We start from the raw sequence: 14829 nt of genomic DNA on the forward strand, positions 1-14829 counted from the left end.
CTTGGCAGATATAAGAGACAGATCTTGAAATTGTGACGTTGCTGATTACAGATATATGCCATATATAATTTTCATGAATTCCATGGAAACAATTCAAACTTAGTCTGAAAAAAACAGTGAGTAACTGTAAGATGATTTGTCCTTTCAAACATGTGGGGGCCGGGGGGATATGTCATCTTCTGAGGACTCTTGTGAAAATAAGCAAATTCCGTGACAGAAAAGTGGCAAATTCTGCACGGATTCTGTAAGAAAATGTGTTTTCCCCGCACCAGACGTTTTTCTGCATAGAAAGGTAAATTCCGTGATTTTTCTGCAACCACGGAATCCAGGAGGGACTGCATGGTGATAGATGTGATGTATTGCTCATCTACCATGTCACATGGTGATAGATGTGATGTTTTGCTTACCTACCATTTCACATGGTGATAGATACAATGTATTACTTGTCTACCATGTCATTGTCACATGGTGATGGGTACAGTGTATTATTTGTCACATGGTGATAGATATGATATATTTCTTCTATACCATATCGCATTGTGGTAGTTACGGAGTATTACCTGTCTACCATGTCAAATGGTGGAAGATACAATAGCAGATGAATCTGACAGATGTAATCAAGGGCAGGTAACTGGAGCCGGTGTGAACCACAGGAATGGATACTTTCATCAGACTTTTGCTAAATGCTAGCCCTGGTGCTGTAGAGCATAGGTAACTCATTAATGGTGTTTTTACACAGGCCATGCAGGGAGTGACAGCAGCCATGCAGAAGATGAGGAGGAGGATGTGCAGGGTTTCCTCTTCAACAAACTCAAGTGAGACAAAAAACAGAGAAACATTAAGGACTTGAGTGTTGGAGCATTACCTGGTTCCCTATATTTGTTGAAGATAAATATCTGTCTGTGTTTTCTTATGTCTTTAAGTGCTCGAACAAAACCAGTGTATAGTATGATGCTTTTGAAACTCATGCTACAAATGGGAAAGGGATTTTTATCTTGATTCGACAAATCAATCAGTCCAATGTGAGCAGCCTTTCAATATGATATGTTTGGGACATTCTTTAAACTACTGATTGATGCATGGTAAATAATATTTTTGCAATTAATGTGTAAACAGTTTGTCATTCAATGGATGCATCTCTATTTGAATCCCCACATTGTTACAATTTGTGAAGCCAGTTTCTGGTGTTCCCCACCATGATGTTGCTGGAATGTTGCTGAAAGCAATGTAAAACCAAACTCAGTAAGTCAGTCATTAATGTCCACTGTCACAGATAATATGATGTAAATTCCCTCACACCTGATCCAGTATACATCATAGGTCAAAATGATTCAGTTACTAGAGTGTACATCCGTCAAGGACTTTTCTTGTTTAACAGAAAACTGCACCCAGAATTGAAAGACAATCTGAAGGAGTTTCGGGATCATCTGATTGACACAAATGTAGAGTTAGCTCCCCTTGATGTCTGGCAGTTGCAAGGTGAGTCGTGGTTATCTTATGTGAAATAGTAGTTCATGATAGGTTCATGAGCAATCAGCTATAATTCCTCAACTGTTTCAGACAAACATAGTGTCATGTGACATACACAGTACACAGTGATAGGGACTACTATAAGGCTATCTCACAGTGGCTGTGAGTATACTGTGTATAGTGTAAGGATGTTACAAGGTATCTTTATGAATATGAGTGTTGTGTGTTGTTGGTATGGGAATTGATTGTGTTATATCCCTGGGCCCACAATTGTTTGACATGATCGTGGCTTGTGGTTGTATTGTCCCTGGGTCTACAATTGTTTGAGATGACCATGGTTTATGGATGTGTTGTATCTCCTGTACACCTGTTTGACATGATCATGGCTTGTGGTTGTGTTTCAGACCTGAGTCTACAGGCAGCACAGCGGGTGTTGTCAGCTCCAACTGAGGATGCCCTCCGAATGCTTATGGATATCAGCCAGAACTTCCCCTCACAGACACGGTAACAGTTTCCAAACATTGTAAAGGATGTTTAGCACACCTCCAAGGTGTAACATAACATGTATCGGTACACTTCCAGGATGTGACATAAGATGTAAAGTATGAGTACATCTCCAGGGTGTGACATAAGATGTAAAGTATGAGTACATCTCCAGGGTGTGACATAAGATGTAAAGTATGAGTACACCTCCAGGGTGTGACATAAGATGTAAAGTATGAGTACACCTCCAGGATGTGACATAAGATGTAAAGTATGAGTACACCTCCAGGATGTGACATAAGATGTAAAGTATGAGTACACCTCCAGGGTGTGACATAAGATGTAAAGTATGAGTACACCTCCAGGGTGTGACATAGGATGTAAAATATGAGTACATCTCCAGGATGTGACATAAGATGTAAAGTATGAGTACACCTCCAGGGTGTGACATAAGATGTAAAGTATGAGTACACCTCCAGGATGTGACATAAGATGTAAAGTATGAGTACACCTCCAGGATGTGACATAAGATGTAAAGTATGAGTACACCTCCAGGATGTGACATAAGATGTAAAGTATGAGTACACCTCCAGGGTGTGACATAAGATGTAAAGTATGAGTACACCTCCAGGGTGTGACATAGGATGTAAAATATGAGTACATCTCCAGGATGTGACATAAGATGTAAAGTATGAGTACACCTCCAGGGTGTGACATAAGATGTAAAGTATGAGTACACCTCCAGGATGTGACATAAGATGTAAAGTATGAGTACACCTCCAGGGTGTGACATAAGATGTAAAGTATGAGTACACCTCCAGGGTGTGACATAAGATGTAAAGTATGAGTACACCTCCAGGGTGTGACATAAGATGTAAAGTATGAGTACACCTCCAGGGTGTGACATAGGATGTAAAATATGAGTACATCTCCAGGGTGTGACATAAGATGTAAAGTATGAGTACACCTCCAGGGTGTGACATAGGATGTAAAGTATGAGTACACCTCCAGGATGTGACATAAGATGTAAAGTATGAGTACACCTCCAGGATGTGACATAAGATGTAAAGTATGAGTACACCTCCAGGGTGTGACATAAGATGTAAAGTATGAGTACACCTCCAGGGTGTGACATAGGATGTAAAATATGAGTACATCTCCAGGGTGTGACATAAGATGTAAAGTATGAGTACACCTCCAGGGTGTGACATAGGATGTAAAATATGAGTACATCTCCAGGGTGTGACATAAGATGTAAAGTATGAGTACACCTCCAGGGTGTGACATAGGATGTAAAATATGAGTACATCTCCAGGGTGTGACATAAGATGTAAAGTATGAGTACACCTCCAGGGTGTGACATAGGATGTAAAATATGAGTACATCTCCAGGGTGTGACATAAGATGTAAAGTATGAGTACACCTCCAGGGTGTGACATAGGATGTAAAATATGAGTGCATCTCCAGGGTGTGACATAGGATGTAAAGTATGAGTACACCTCCAGGATGTGACATAAGATGTATAGTATGAGTACACCTCCAACATGTGACATAAGATGTAAAGTATGAGTACACGTCCAGGGTCTGACATAATATGTACAGTATGAGTACACCTCCAGGGTGTGACATAGGATGTAAAATATGAGTGCATCTCCAGGGTGTGACATAGGATGTAAAGTATGAGTACACCTCCAGGATGTGACATAAGATGTATAGTATGAGTACACCTCCAACATGTGACATAAGATGTACAGTATGAGTACACGTCCAGGGTCTGACATAATATGTACAGTATGAGTACACCTCCAGGGAGTGACATAAGATGTATAGTATGAGTATGCCTCCAGGATGTGACATAGGATGTACAGTATGGGTACATCTCCAGGGTGTGACATAGGATGTATAATATGAGTACACCTCCAGGTGTAACATAAGATGTATAGATACTTATACACATTTGAATCTAGCTTGTTGTGTTGTCACAGATCCCTTGTGAAGACCAACGTTGACATTAACATAAAGAAGGAAATTCAGAAGAACCAGCAGGTCGGTATGATTGGTGTAATATAGACATTGGGTGGATACAGAGCTTTAACTCAGTGTTGCATTGATTGTTATTGGAATCTTGTACTGACATATTGCTACAGAAATTGTTTGAAATGACATTGTCCAGAACTTCGAGGCTGACCACTCCCTTCTGCCTGGTGATTCTGCTCTGTACTTAAATGGGCTGCCAGTGGACTTGGAAATCTATGACATCTTCTCCCTTCTAGAGGTCATGAGGTCAGAGGCCAAAGTGCTTGAGGGGCTCCACTCACTTGGCTTCAAGGTCAGTGGAACAAAAATGTACATAGGATCTGTTTTCATTTCAGTTCATCTGAAAATCTGATATCTTTAGGTCCTGGTGTGATGGTCTAAACAGTTTATTCTCAGAAACCATTGGTCCAAGGAACATGTTGAATTAGTTTCATCTCAAAGATTCTTGCTTTTGTTTGGCATATTTGCAATCTCCCTATACAAGCTTTCTGTGAGCATCTTCTCACCTGATACTCCCTGACTGAGTAAGCTGTACATGTGGCAAGTGTGTTACTAATACTTTAATACTAGTGCTGACATGGTATTTTTCCAATTAACTTTTAAATTTAGTGTTAGTTTCTTGTCATCCATTTTTGTTCAGATTTGTTTTCATGCTAATGGTAACCTAAGAACCAAGCAACAACCAACCAAAAACGTTTGGTATATAACCAGATAAGGTACTGCACACACTTCTACCAGTGTTATCTGAACAAATCTGTTTGCCATATTTTCTGATGTTAACTTTAATTAGTGTAGCATCTGTATATAAGATTTCCAGCAATGCTGTAGACATGAGGGCATGAAATGTGTGTCTATATTGGTCACAGGGGGAGAACCTGCATCGCCTCCTCAACACTGACCTGAAAGGTGGAGATGATAAAAGTTATGCCCTGGACATCCGCCATGGTGCAATACAGGTACATGCAAGAAAATACTTCACACTGATCACTCATGTCTTGAAAACAATGATGTTTGTGTTTAGAAGGGTCTGGTTGATCCCTAGTAACCTCTGCTGGTAACAAGTGCTGAAAGGATTAGATGGGGCGGATAGCTCTTGCTAAGGCAATACAAAATTTCACACTTGATTCGTATAAATCTTATGGCACAGTTGTGCATGTAATACTCTCTGTAGCACCACTGTATGCTGCAGTATGTTGCAGTACTATGTGTTGCTTTATTTTGCTGTATGTTGCAGTACTGTATGTTGTATGTTGCAGTACTGTATGTTGGTGTATGTTGCAGTGCTGTATGTTGGTGTATGTTGCAGTACTGTATGTAGTTGTATGTTGCAGTACTGTATGTAGTTGTATGTTGCAGTACTGTATGTTGTATGTTGCAGTACTGTATGTAGTTGTATGTTGCAGTACTGTATGTTGGTGTATGTTGCAGTGCTGTATGTTGGTGTATGTTGCAGTGTTGTATGTTGTGTATGTTGCAGTACTGTATGTAGTTGTATGTTGCAGTACTGTATGTTGTATGTTGCAGTGCTGTATGTAGTTGTATGTTGCAGTACTGTATGTTGGTGTATGTTGCAGTGCTGTATGTTGGTGTATGTTGCAGTGTTGTATGTTGTGTATGTTGCAGTACTGTATGTTGGTGTATGTTGCAGTACTGTATGTTGGTGTATGTTGCAGTGCTGTATGTTGGTGTATGTTGCAGTACTGTATGTAGTTGTATGTTGCAGTACTGTATGTAGTTGTATGTTGCAGTACTGTATGTTGTATGTTGCAGTACTGTATGTAGTTGTATGTTGCAGTACTGTATGTTGGTGTATGTTGCAGTGCTGTATGTTGGTGTATGTTGCAGTGTTGTATGTTGTGTATGTTGCAGTACTGTATGTTGGTGTATGTTGCAGTACTGTATGTTGGTGTATGTTGCAGTACTGTATGTAGTTGTATGTTGCAGTACTGTATGTAGTTGTATGTTGAAGTACTGTATGTTGGTGTATGTTGCAGTGCTGTATGTAGTTGTATGTTGCAGTACTGTATGTAGTTGTATGTTGAAGTACTGTATGTTGGTGTATGTTGCAGTACTGTATGTAGTTGTATGTTGCAGTACTGTATGTTGGTGTATGTTGCAGTACTGTATGTTGTATGTTGCAGTACTGTATGTAGTTGTATGTTGCAGTACTGTATGTTGGTGTATGTTGCAGTACTGTATGTTGGTGTATGTTGCAGTACTGTATGTTGTGTATGTTGCAGTACTGTATGTTGGTGTATGTTGAAGTACTGTATGTTGGTGTATGTTGCAGTGCTGTATGTTGTGTATGTTGCAGTACTGTATGTAGTTGTATGTTGCAGTACTGTATGTAGTTGTATGTTGAAGTACTGTATGTTGGTGTATGTTGCAGTGCTGTATGTAGTTGTATGTTGCAGTACTGTATGTTGTTGTATGTTGAAGTACTGTATGTTGGTGTATGTTGCAGTACTGTATGTAGTTGTATGTTGCAGTACTGTATGTTGGTGTATGTTGCAGTACTGTATGTTGTATGTTGCAGTACTGTATGTAGTTGTATGTTGCAGTACTGTATGTTGGTGTATGTTGCAGTACTGTATGTTTGTGTATGTTGCAGTACTGTATGTTGGTGTATGTTGCAGTACTGTATGTTGGTGTATGTTGCAGTACTGTATGTAGTTGTATGTTGCAGTACTGTATGTAGTTGTATGTTGAAGTACTGTATGTTGGTGTATGTTGCAGTGCTGTATGTTGGTGTATGTTGCAGTGTTGTATGTTGGTGTATGTTGCAGTGCTGTATGTTGTATATGTTGCAGTACTGTATGTTGGTGTATGTTACAGTGCTGTATGTAGGTGTATGTTGCAGTACTGTATGTTGGTGTATGTTGCAGTGCTGTATGTTGGTGTATGTTGCAGTGCTGTATGTTGGTGTATGTTGCAGTGCTGTATGTTGGTGTATGTTGCAGTACTGTATGTTGGTGTATGTTGCAGTACTGTATGTTGGTGTATGTTGCAGTGCTGTATGTTGGTGTATGTTGCAGTGCTGTATGTAGGTGTATGTTGCAGTACTGTATGTTGGTGTATGTTGCAGTACGGTATGTTGGTGTATGTTGCAGTGCTGTATGTTGGTGTATGTTGCAGTGCTGTATGTTGGTGTATGTTGCAGTGCTGTATGTTGGTGTATGTTGCAGTGCTGTATGTTGGTGTATGTTGCAGTACTGTATGTAGTTGTATGTTGCAGTACTGTATGTAGGTGTATGTTGCAGTGCTGTATGTTGGTGTATGTTGCAGTACTGTATGTTGGTGTATGTTGCAGTACTGTATGTTGGTGTATGTTGCAGTGCTGTATGTTGTGTATGTTGCAGTACTGTATGTAGTTGTATGTTGCAGTGCTGTATGTAGGTGTATGTTGCAGTACTGTATGTTGGTGTATGTTGCAGTGCTGTATGTTGGTGTATGTTGCAGTGCTGTATGTAGGTGTATGTTGCAGTGCTGTATGTTGGTGTATGTTGCAGTGCTGTATGTTGGTGTATGTTGCAGTACTGTATGTAGTTGTATGTTGCAGTACTGTATGTTGGTGTATGTTGCAGTGCTGTATGTTGGTGTATGTTGCAGTACTGTATGTAGTTGTATGTTGCAGTACTGTATGTTGGTGTATGTTGCAGTACTGTATGTTGTATGTTGCAGTACTGTATGTAGTTGTATGTTGCAGTGCTGTATGTAGGTGTATGTTGCAGTACTGTATGTTGGTGTAGGTTGCAGTGCTGTATGTTGGTGTATGTTGCAGTACTGTATGTAGTTGTATGTTGCAGTACTGTATGTTGGTGTATGTTGCAGTACTGTATGTTGTATGTTGCAGTACTGTATGTAGTTGTATGTTGCAGTGCTGTATGTTGGTGTATGTTGCAGTACTGTATGTTGGTGTATGTTGCAGTGCTGTATGTTGGTGTATGTTGCAGTGCTGTATGTTGGTGTATGTTGCAGTGCTGTATGTAGGTGTATGTTGCAGTGCTGTATGTTGGTGTATGTTGCAGTGCTGTATGTTGGTGTATGTTGCAGTACTGTATGTTGGTGTATGTTACAGTGCTGTATGTAGGTGTATGTTGCAGTACTGTATGTTGGTGTATGTTGCAGTGCTGTATGTTGGTGTATGTTGCAGTGCTGTATGTTGGTGTATGTTGCAGTGCTGTATGTTGGTGTATGTTGCAGTGCTGTATGTTGGTGTATGTTGCAGTACTGTATGTTGGTGTATGTTGCAGTGCTGTATGTTGGTGTATGTTGCAGTGCTGTATGTAGGTGTATGTTGCAGTACTGTATGTTGGTGTATGTTGCAGTACGGTATGTTGGTGTATGTTGCAGTGCTGTATGTTGGTGTATCTTGCAGTGCTGTATGTTGGTGTATGTTGCAGTGCTGTATGTTGGTGTATGTTGCAGTGCTGTATGTTGGTGTATGTTGCAGTACTGTATGTAGTTGTATGTTGCAGTACTGTATGTAGGTGTATGTTGGAGTGCTGTATGTAGGTGTATGTTGCAGTGCTGTATGTTGGTGTATGTTGCAGTGCTGTATGTTGGTGTATGTTGCAGTGCTGTATGTTGGTGTATGTTGCAGTGCTGTATGTTGGTGTATGTTGCAGTGCTGTATGTTGGTGTATTTTGCAGTGCTGTATGTAGGTGTATGTTGCAGTACTGTATGTTGGTGTATGTTGCAGTGCTGTATGTTGGTGTATGTAGTACTGTATGTAGGTGTATGTTGCACGTACTGTAAGATGTGTAGGGTGTATGTTGCAGTGCTGTATGTTGGTGTATGTTGCAGTACTGTATGTAGTTGTATGTTGCAGTACTGTATGTTGGTGTATGTTGCAGTACTGTATGTGGTGTATGTTGCAGTACTGTATGTAGTTGTATGTTGCAGTGCTGTATGTTGGTGTATGTTGCAGTACTGTATGTAGGTGTATGTTGCAGTACTGTATGTTGGTGTATGTTGCAGTACTGTATGTAGGTGTATGTTGCAGTACTGTATGTAGGTGTATGTTGCAGTACTGTATGTTGGTGTATGTTGCAGTACTGTATGTTGGTGTATGTTGCAGTGCTGTATGTTGGTGTATGTTGCAGTGCTGTATGTTGGTGTATGTTGCAGTGCTGTATGTTGGTGTATGTTGCAGTGCTGTATGTTGGTGTATGTTGCAGTGCTGTATGTTGGTGTATGTTGCAGTGCTGTATGTTGGTGTATGTTGCAGTGCTGTATGTTGGTGTATGTTGCAGTACTGTATGTTGGGTATGTTGCAGTGCTGTATGTTGGTGTATGTTGCAGTACTGTATGTAGGTGTATGTTGCAGTACTGTATGTTGGTGTATGTTGCAGTGCTGTATGTTGGTGTATGTTGCAGTACTGTATGTAGTTGTATGTTGCAGTACTGTATGTTGGTGTATGTTGCAGTACTGTATGTTGTATGTTGCAGTACTGTATGTAGTTGTATGTTGCAGTCTGTATGTAGGTGTATGTTGCAGTACTGTATGTTGGTGTATGTTGCAGTACTGTATGTTGGTGTATGTTGCAGTGCTGTATGTTGTTGTATGTTGCAGTGCTGTATGTTGGTGTATGTTGCAGTACTGTATGTTGGTGTATGTTGCAGTGCTGTATGTTGGTGTATGTTGCAGTACTGTATGTTGGTGTATGTTGCAGTACTGTATGTTGGTGTATGTTGCAGTGCTGTATGTTGGTGTATGTTGCAGTGCTGTATGTTGGTGTATGTTGCAGTGCTGTATGTTGGTGTATGTTGCAGTACTGTATGTTGTATGTTGCAGTCTGTATGTGTTGTTGCAGTACTGTATGTTGGTGTATGTTGCAGTACTGTATGTTGGTGTATGTTGCAGTGCTGTATGTTGGTGTATGTTGCAGTGCTGTATGTTGGTGTATGTTGCAGTACTGTATGTTGGTGTATGTTGCAGTACTGTATGTTGGTGTATGTTGCAGTACTGTATGTAGGTGTATGTTGCAGTACTGTATGTGGTGTATGTTGCAGTACTGTATGTAGGTGTATGTTGCAGTACTGTATGTTGGTGTATGTTGCAGTACTGTATGTTGGTGTATGTTGCAGTACTGTATGTTGGTGTATGTTGCAGTACTGTATGTTGGTGTATGTTGCAGTACTGTATGTTGGTGTATGTTGCAGTGCTGTATGTTGGTGTATGTTGCAGTGCTGTATGTTGTTGTATGTTGCAGTACTGTATGTAGTTGTATGTTGCAGTACTGTATGTTGGTGTATGTTGCAGTACTGTATGTAGTTGTATGTTGCAGTACTGTATGTTGGTGTATGTTGCAGTACTGTATGTTGGTATGTTGCAGTACTGTATGTAGTTGTATGTTGCAGTACTGTATGTTGGTGTATGTTGCAGTACTGTATGTTGGTGTATGTTGCAGTACTGTATGTTGTGTATGTTGCAGTACTGTATGTATGGTGTATGTTGAAGTACTGTATGTTGGTGTATGTTGCAGTGCTGTATGTTGTGTATGTTGCAGTACTGTATGTAGTTGTATGTTGCAGTACTGTATGTTGGTGTATGTTGCAGTACTGTATGTTGGTGTATGTTGCAGTGCTGTATGTAGTTGTATGTTGCAGTACTGTATGTTGTGTATGTTGCAGTACTGTATGTTGGTGTATGTTGCAGTACTGTATGTTGGTGTATGTTGCAGTACTGTATGTTGTGTATGTTGCAGTACTGTATGTTGTATGTTGCAGTACTGTATGTAGTTGTATGTTGCAGTACTGTATGTTGGTGTATGTTGCAGTACTGTATGTTGTGTATGTTGCAGTGCTGTATGTTGTGTATGTTGCAGTGCTGTATGTTGGTGTATGTTGCAGTACTGTATGTTGGTGTATGTTGCAGTACTGTATGTAGTTGTATGTTGCAGTACTGTATGTAGTTGTATGTTGAAGTACTGTATGTTGGTGTATGTTGCAGTGCTGTATGTTGGTGTATGTTGCAGTGTTGTATGTTGGTGTATGTTGCAGTGCTGTATGTTGTATATGTTGCAGTACTGTATGTTGGTGTATGTTACAGTGCTGTATGTAGGTGTATGTTGCAGTACTGTATGTTGGTGTATGTTGCAGTGCTGTATGTTGGTGTATGTTGCAGTGCTGTATGTTGGTGTATGTTGCAGTGCTGTATGTTGGTGTATGTTGCAGTGCTGTATGTTGGTGTATGTTGCAGTACTGTATGTTGGTGTATGTTGCAGTGCTGTATGTTGGTGTATGTTGCAGTGCTGTATGTAGGTGTATGTTGCAGTACTGTATGTTGGTGTATGTTGCAGTACGGTATGTTGGTGTATGTTGCAGTGCTGTATGTTGGTGTATGTTGCAGTGCTGTATGTTGGTGTATGTTGCAGTGCTGTATGTTGGTGTATGTTGCAGTGCTGTATGTTGGTGTATGTTGCAGTACTGTATGTAGTTGTATGTTGCAGTACTGTATGTAGGTGTATGTTGCAGTGCTGTATGTTGGTGTATGTTGCAGTACTGTATGTTGGTGTATGTTGCAGTACTGTATGTTGGTGTATGTTGCAGTGCTGTATGTTGTGTATGTTGCAGTACTGTATGTAGTTGTATGTTGCAGTGCTGTATGTAGGTGTATGTTGCAGTACTGTATGTTGGTGTATGTTGCAGTGCTGTATGTTGGTGTATGTTGCAGTGCTGTATGTAGGTGTATGTTGCAGTGCTGTATGTTGGTGTATGTTGCAGTGCTGTATGTTGGTGTATGTTGCAGTACTGTATGTAGTTGTATGTTGCAGTACTGTATGTTGGTGTATGTTGCAGTGCTGTATGTTGGTGTATGTTGCAGTACTGTATGTAGTTGTATGTTGCAGTACTGTATGTTGGTGTATGTTGCAGTACTGTATGTTGTATGTTGCAGTACTGTATGTAGTTGTATGTTGCAGTGCTGTATGTAGGTGTATGTTGCAGTACTGTATGTTGGTGTATGTTGCAGTGCTGTATGTTGGTGTATGTTGCAGTGCTGTATGTTGGTGTATGTTGCAGTGCTGTATGTTGGTGTATGTTGCAGTGCTGTATGTTGGTGTATGTTGCAGTGCTGTATGTTGGTGTATGTTGCAGTACTGTATGTTGGTGTATGTTGCAGTACTGTATGTTGGTGTATGTTGCAGTGCTGTATGTTGGTGTATGTTGCAGTACTGTATGTTGGTGTATGTTGCAGTGCTGTATGTTGTGTATGTTGCAGTGCTGTATGTAGGTGTATGTTGCAGTGCTGTATGTTGGTGTATGTTGCAGTACTGTATGTTGGTGTATGTTGCAGTGCTGTATGTTGGTGTATGTTGCAGTGCTGTATGTAGGTGTATGTTGCAGTGCTGTATGTTGGTGTATGTTGCAGTGCTGTATGTTGGTGTATGTTGCAGTGCTGTATGTTGGTGTATGTTGCAGTGCTGTATGTTGGTGTATGTTGCAGTACTGTATGTTGGTGTATGTTGCAGTGCTGTATGTTGGTGTATGTTGCAGTACTGTATGTAGTTGTATGTTGCAGTACTGTATGTTGGTGTATGTTGCAGTACTGTATGTTGTATGTTGCAGTACTGTATGTAGTTGTATGTTGCAGTACTGTATGTAGGTGTATGTTGCAGTGCTGTATGTTGGTGTATGTTGCAGTACTGTATGTAGTTGTATGTTGCAGTACTGTATGTTGGTGTATGTTGCAGTACTGTATGTTGTATGTTGCAGTACTGTATGTAGTTGTATGTTGCAGTGCTGTATGTAGGTGTATGTTGCAGTACTGTATGTTGGTGTATGTTGCAGTGCTGTATGTTGGTGTATGTTGCAGTACTGTATGTAGTTGTATGTTGCAGTACTGTATGTTGGTGTATGTTGCAGTACTGTATGTTGTATGTTGCAGTACTGTATGTAGTTGTATGTTGCAGTGCTGTATGTTGGTGTATGTTGCAGTACTGTATGTTGGTGTATGTTGCAGTGCTGTATGTTGGTGTATGTTGCAGTGCTGTATGTTGGTGTATGTTGCAGTGCTGTATGTAGGTGTATGTTGCAGTGCTGTATGTTGGTGTATGTTGCAGTGCTGTATGTTGGTGTATGTTGCAGTACTGTATGTTGGTGTATGTTGCAGTACTGTATGTTGGTGTATGTTGCAGTACTGTATGTAGTTGTATGTTGCAGTACTGTATGTTGGTGTATGTTGCAGTACTGTATGTTGTATGTTGCAGTACTGTATGTAGTTGTATGTTGCAGTACTGTATGTTGGTGTATGTTGCAGTGCTGTATGTTGGTGTATGTTGCAGTGCTGTATGTTGGTGTATGTTGCAGTGCTGTATGTTGGTGTATGTTGCAGTGCTGTATGTTGGTGTATGTTGCAGTGCTGTATGTTGGTGTATGTTGCAGTACTGTATGTAGGTGTATGTTGCAGTGCTGTATGTTGGTGTATGTTGCAGTACTGTATGTTGGTGTATGTTGCAGTACTGTATGTTGGTGTATGTTGCAGTGCTGTATGTTGGTGTATGTTGCAGTGCTGTATGTTGGTGTATGTTGCAGTGCTGTATGTTGGTGTATGTTGCAGTACTGTATGTTGGTGTATGTTGCAGTAATGTATGTTGCTGTTTGTTGCAGTACCTCAATGACCTAGAGAAGGACAAGGAGTATAAAGGCTGGCCAGGCAGCATCCAGGATATTCTGCGGCCGACGTTCCCGGGCATGCTCAGACATCTACGCAAAAACATCTTCCATCTTGTTAGTATTTGTTGTTAGTGATTCATTTGTTCACTCTTAACTTTCCATTTTTATGAAGCTGGCATATGTATTTAGCTGAAGAGAATGGCTGACAGACTTGATTTTTCTGCATTTTGCCAGACTGTCTTATATTTTCAGCAACATTGTTATGTACACTCTGCACTGAGACTTCCACAATCAGTATACTTTGAATAGAAGTAGCAGTCTTAGGGATTGTTTACTAAAGCCATCTGAAGTTAGGTTTCATTGTTTGACTGTCACTGAAATGTGGACAAGACAACTTTTGTGTGCTTAGTCTTTACTTACTCTCTCTCAAGGTGTAGACAAATTATTTGAACATTTCTTGAAAAAAGTTCTGGAAACTCTGTTAAGTCTGTCATGAGACAACAGCTCTGACCTCATCGGAAACCCCAAATATTTAATTATTTCCACATTTCTCAGATTTTCATATACAAATACAATTAACAGCTGATGAGTTCACATGTAAAAGGTAAACCCACAGTCTTTCTAACATACATCTGTTATGTTTCCATGGAATCGTTCATTGAAACAATACTAAGTAAATAAAAGTAACCAATTGAGCACCATGAGCACCAATTATGTTATCCTTTTGAAAAAAAAAGGACACCTGTATATCTGACAGTATTTGCTTTGTAGAAATTTTGAAAAGTACACCCTGTAGCAAAAAATTCCTTGAGTATTCCTCTCATTATTGTAACATATCAAAATGATAAAACATAAAACCTTGTAAACATAGGAGTAAAAATTGACATTGCACTCGTCTCTTTGTAGTTCTTTGACCTATACGTCCTTTAGTTTGTGGGGCAGTGGGGTAGCTTTGTGATTAAGGCATCCGCTTGTTCGATTCCCCTCTTTGGTCCAATGTGTGAAGCTCATTTCTGTCGTGAAGATCAAATTTGGATGACATTCACTTGTTCTCTTGCAACATCAGTTTATGAAACAATCTGCAGTTATGAATTATGTGTTTTCTATTGTTAGTATGACTGCGTTTCAGGATATACAATGAACACCTACAAGAGAGTACACCAGCTTGTGGTGACTCCTTGCTCTCAACATTGCTGCTTGTCTGCTGCTAGGTAGGAACT

At 40.2% G+C, this 14829-nt stretch overlaps 1 protein-coding gene across 1 annotated transcript in view; it reads left to right on the forward strand.

Moving 5' to 3' along the window:
• LOC137281539 (UDP-glucose:glycoprotein glucosyltransferase 1-like) overlaps positions 1 to 14829 on the forward strand; it is a 56848-nt gene that overhangs the window by 12798 nt on the left and 29221 nt on the right. Inside the window, exons 8-14 of the mRNA XM_067812828.1 lie at positions 740 to 815; positions 1379 to 1479; positions 1875 to 1974; positions 3939 to 3999; positions 4127 to 4282; positions 4857 to 4946; positions 13604 to 13723. Of these exons, the coding sequence (XP_067668929.1) occupies positions 740 to 815; positions 1379 to 1479; positions 1875 to 1974; positions 3939 to 3999; positions 4127 to 4282; positions 4857 to 4946; positions 13604 to 13723 (704 nt within the window). The remainder of the gene's footprint in view (positions 1 to 739; positions 816 to 1378; positions 1480 to 1874; positions 1975 to 3938; positions 4000 to 4126; positions 4283 to 4856; positions 4947 to 13603; positions 13724 to 14829) is intronic.

This window comes from Haliotis asinina, chromosome 4 (assembly GCF_037392515.1).
Source record: "Haliotis asinina isolate JCU_RB_2024 chromosome 4, JCU_Hal_asi_v2, whole genome shotgun sequence".
Taxonomy (NCBI): domain Eukaryota; kingdom Metazoa; phylum Mollusca; class Gastropoda; order Lepetellida; family Haliotidae; genus Haliotis; species Haliotis asinina.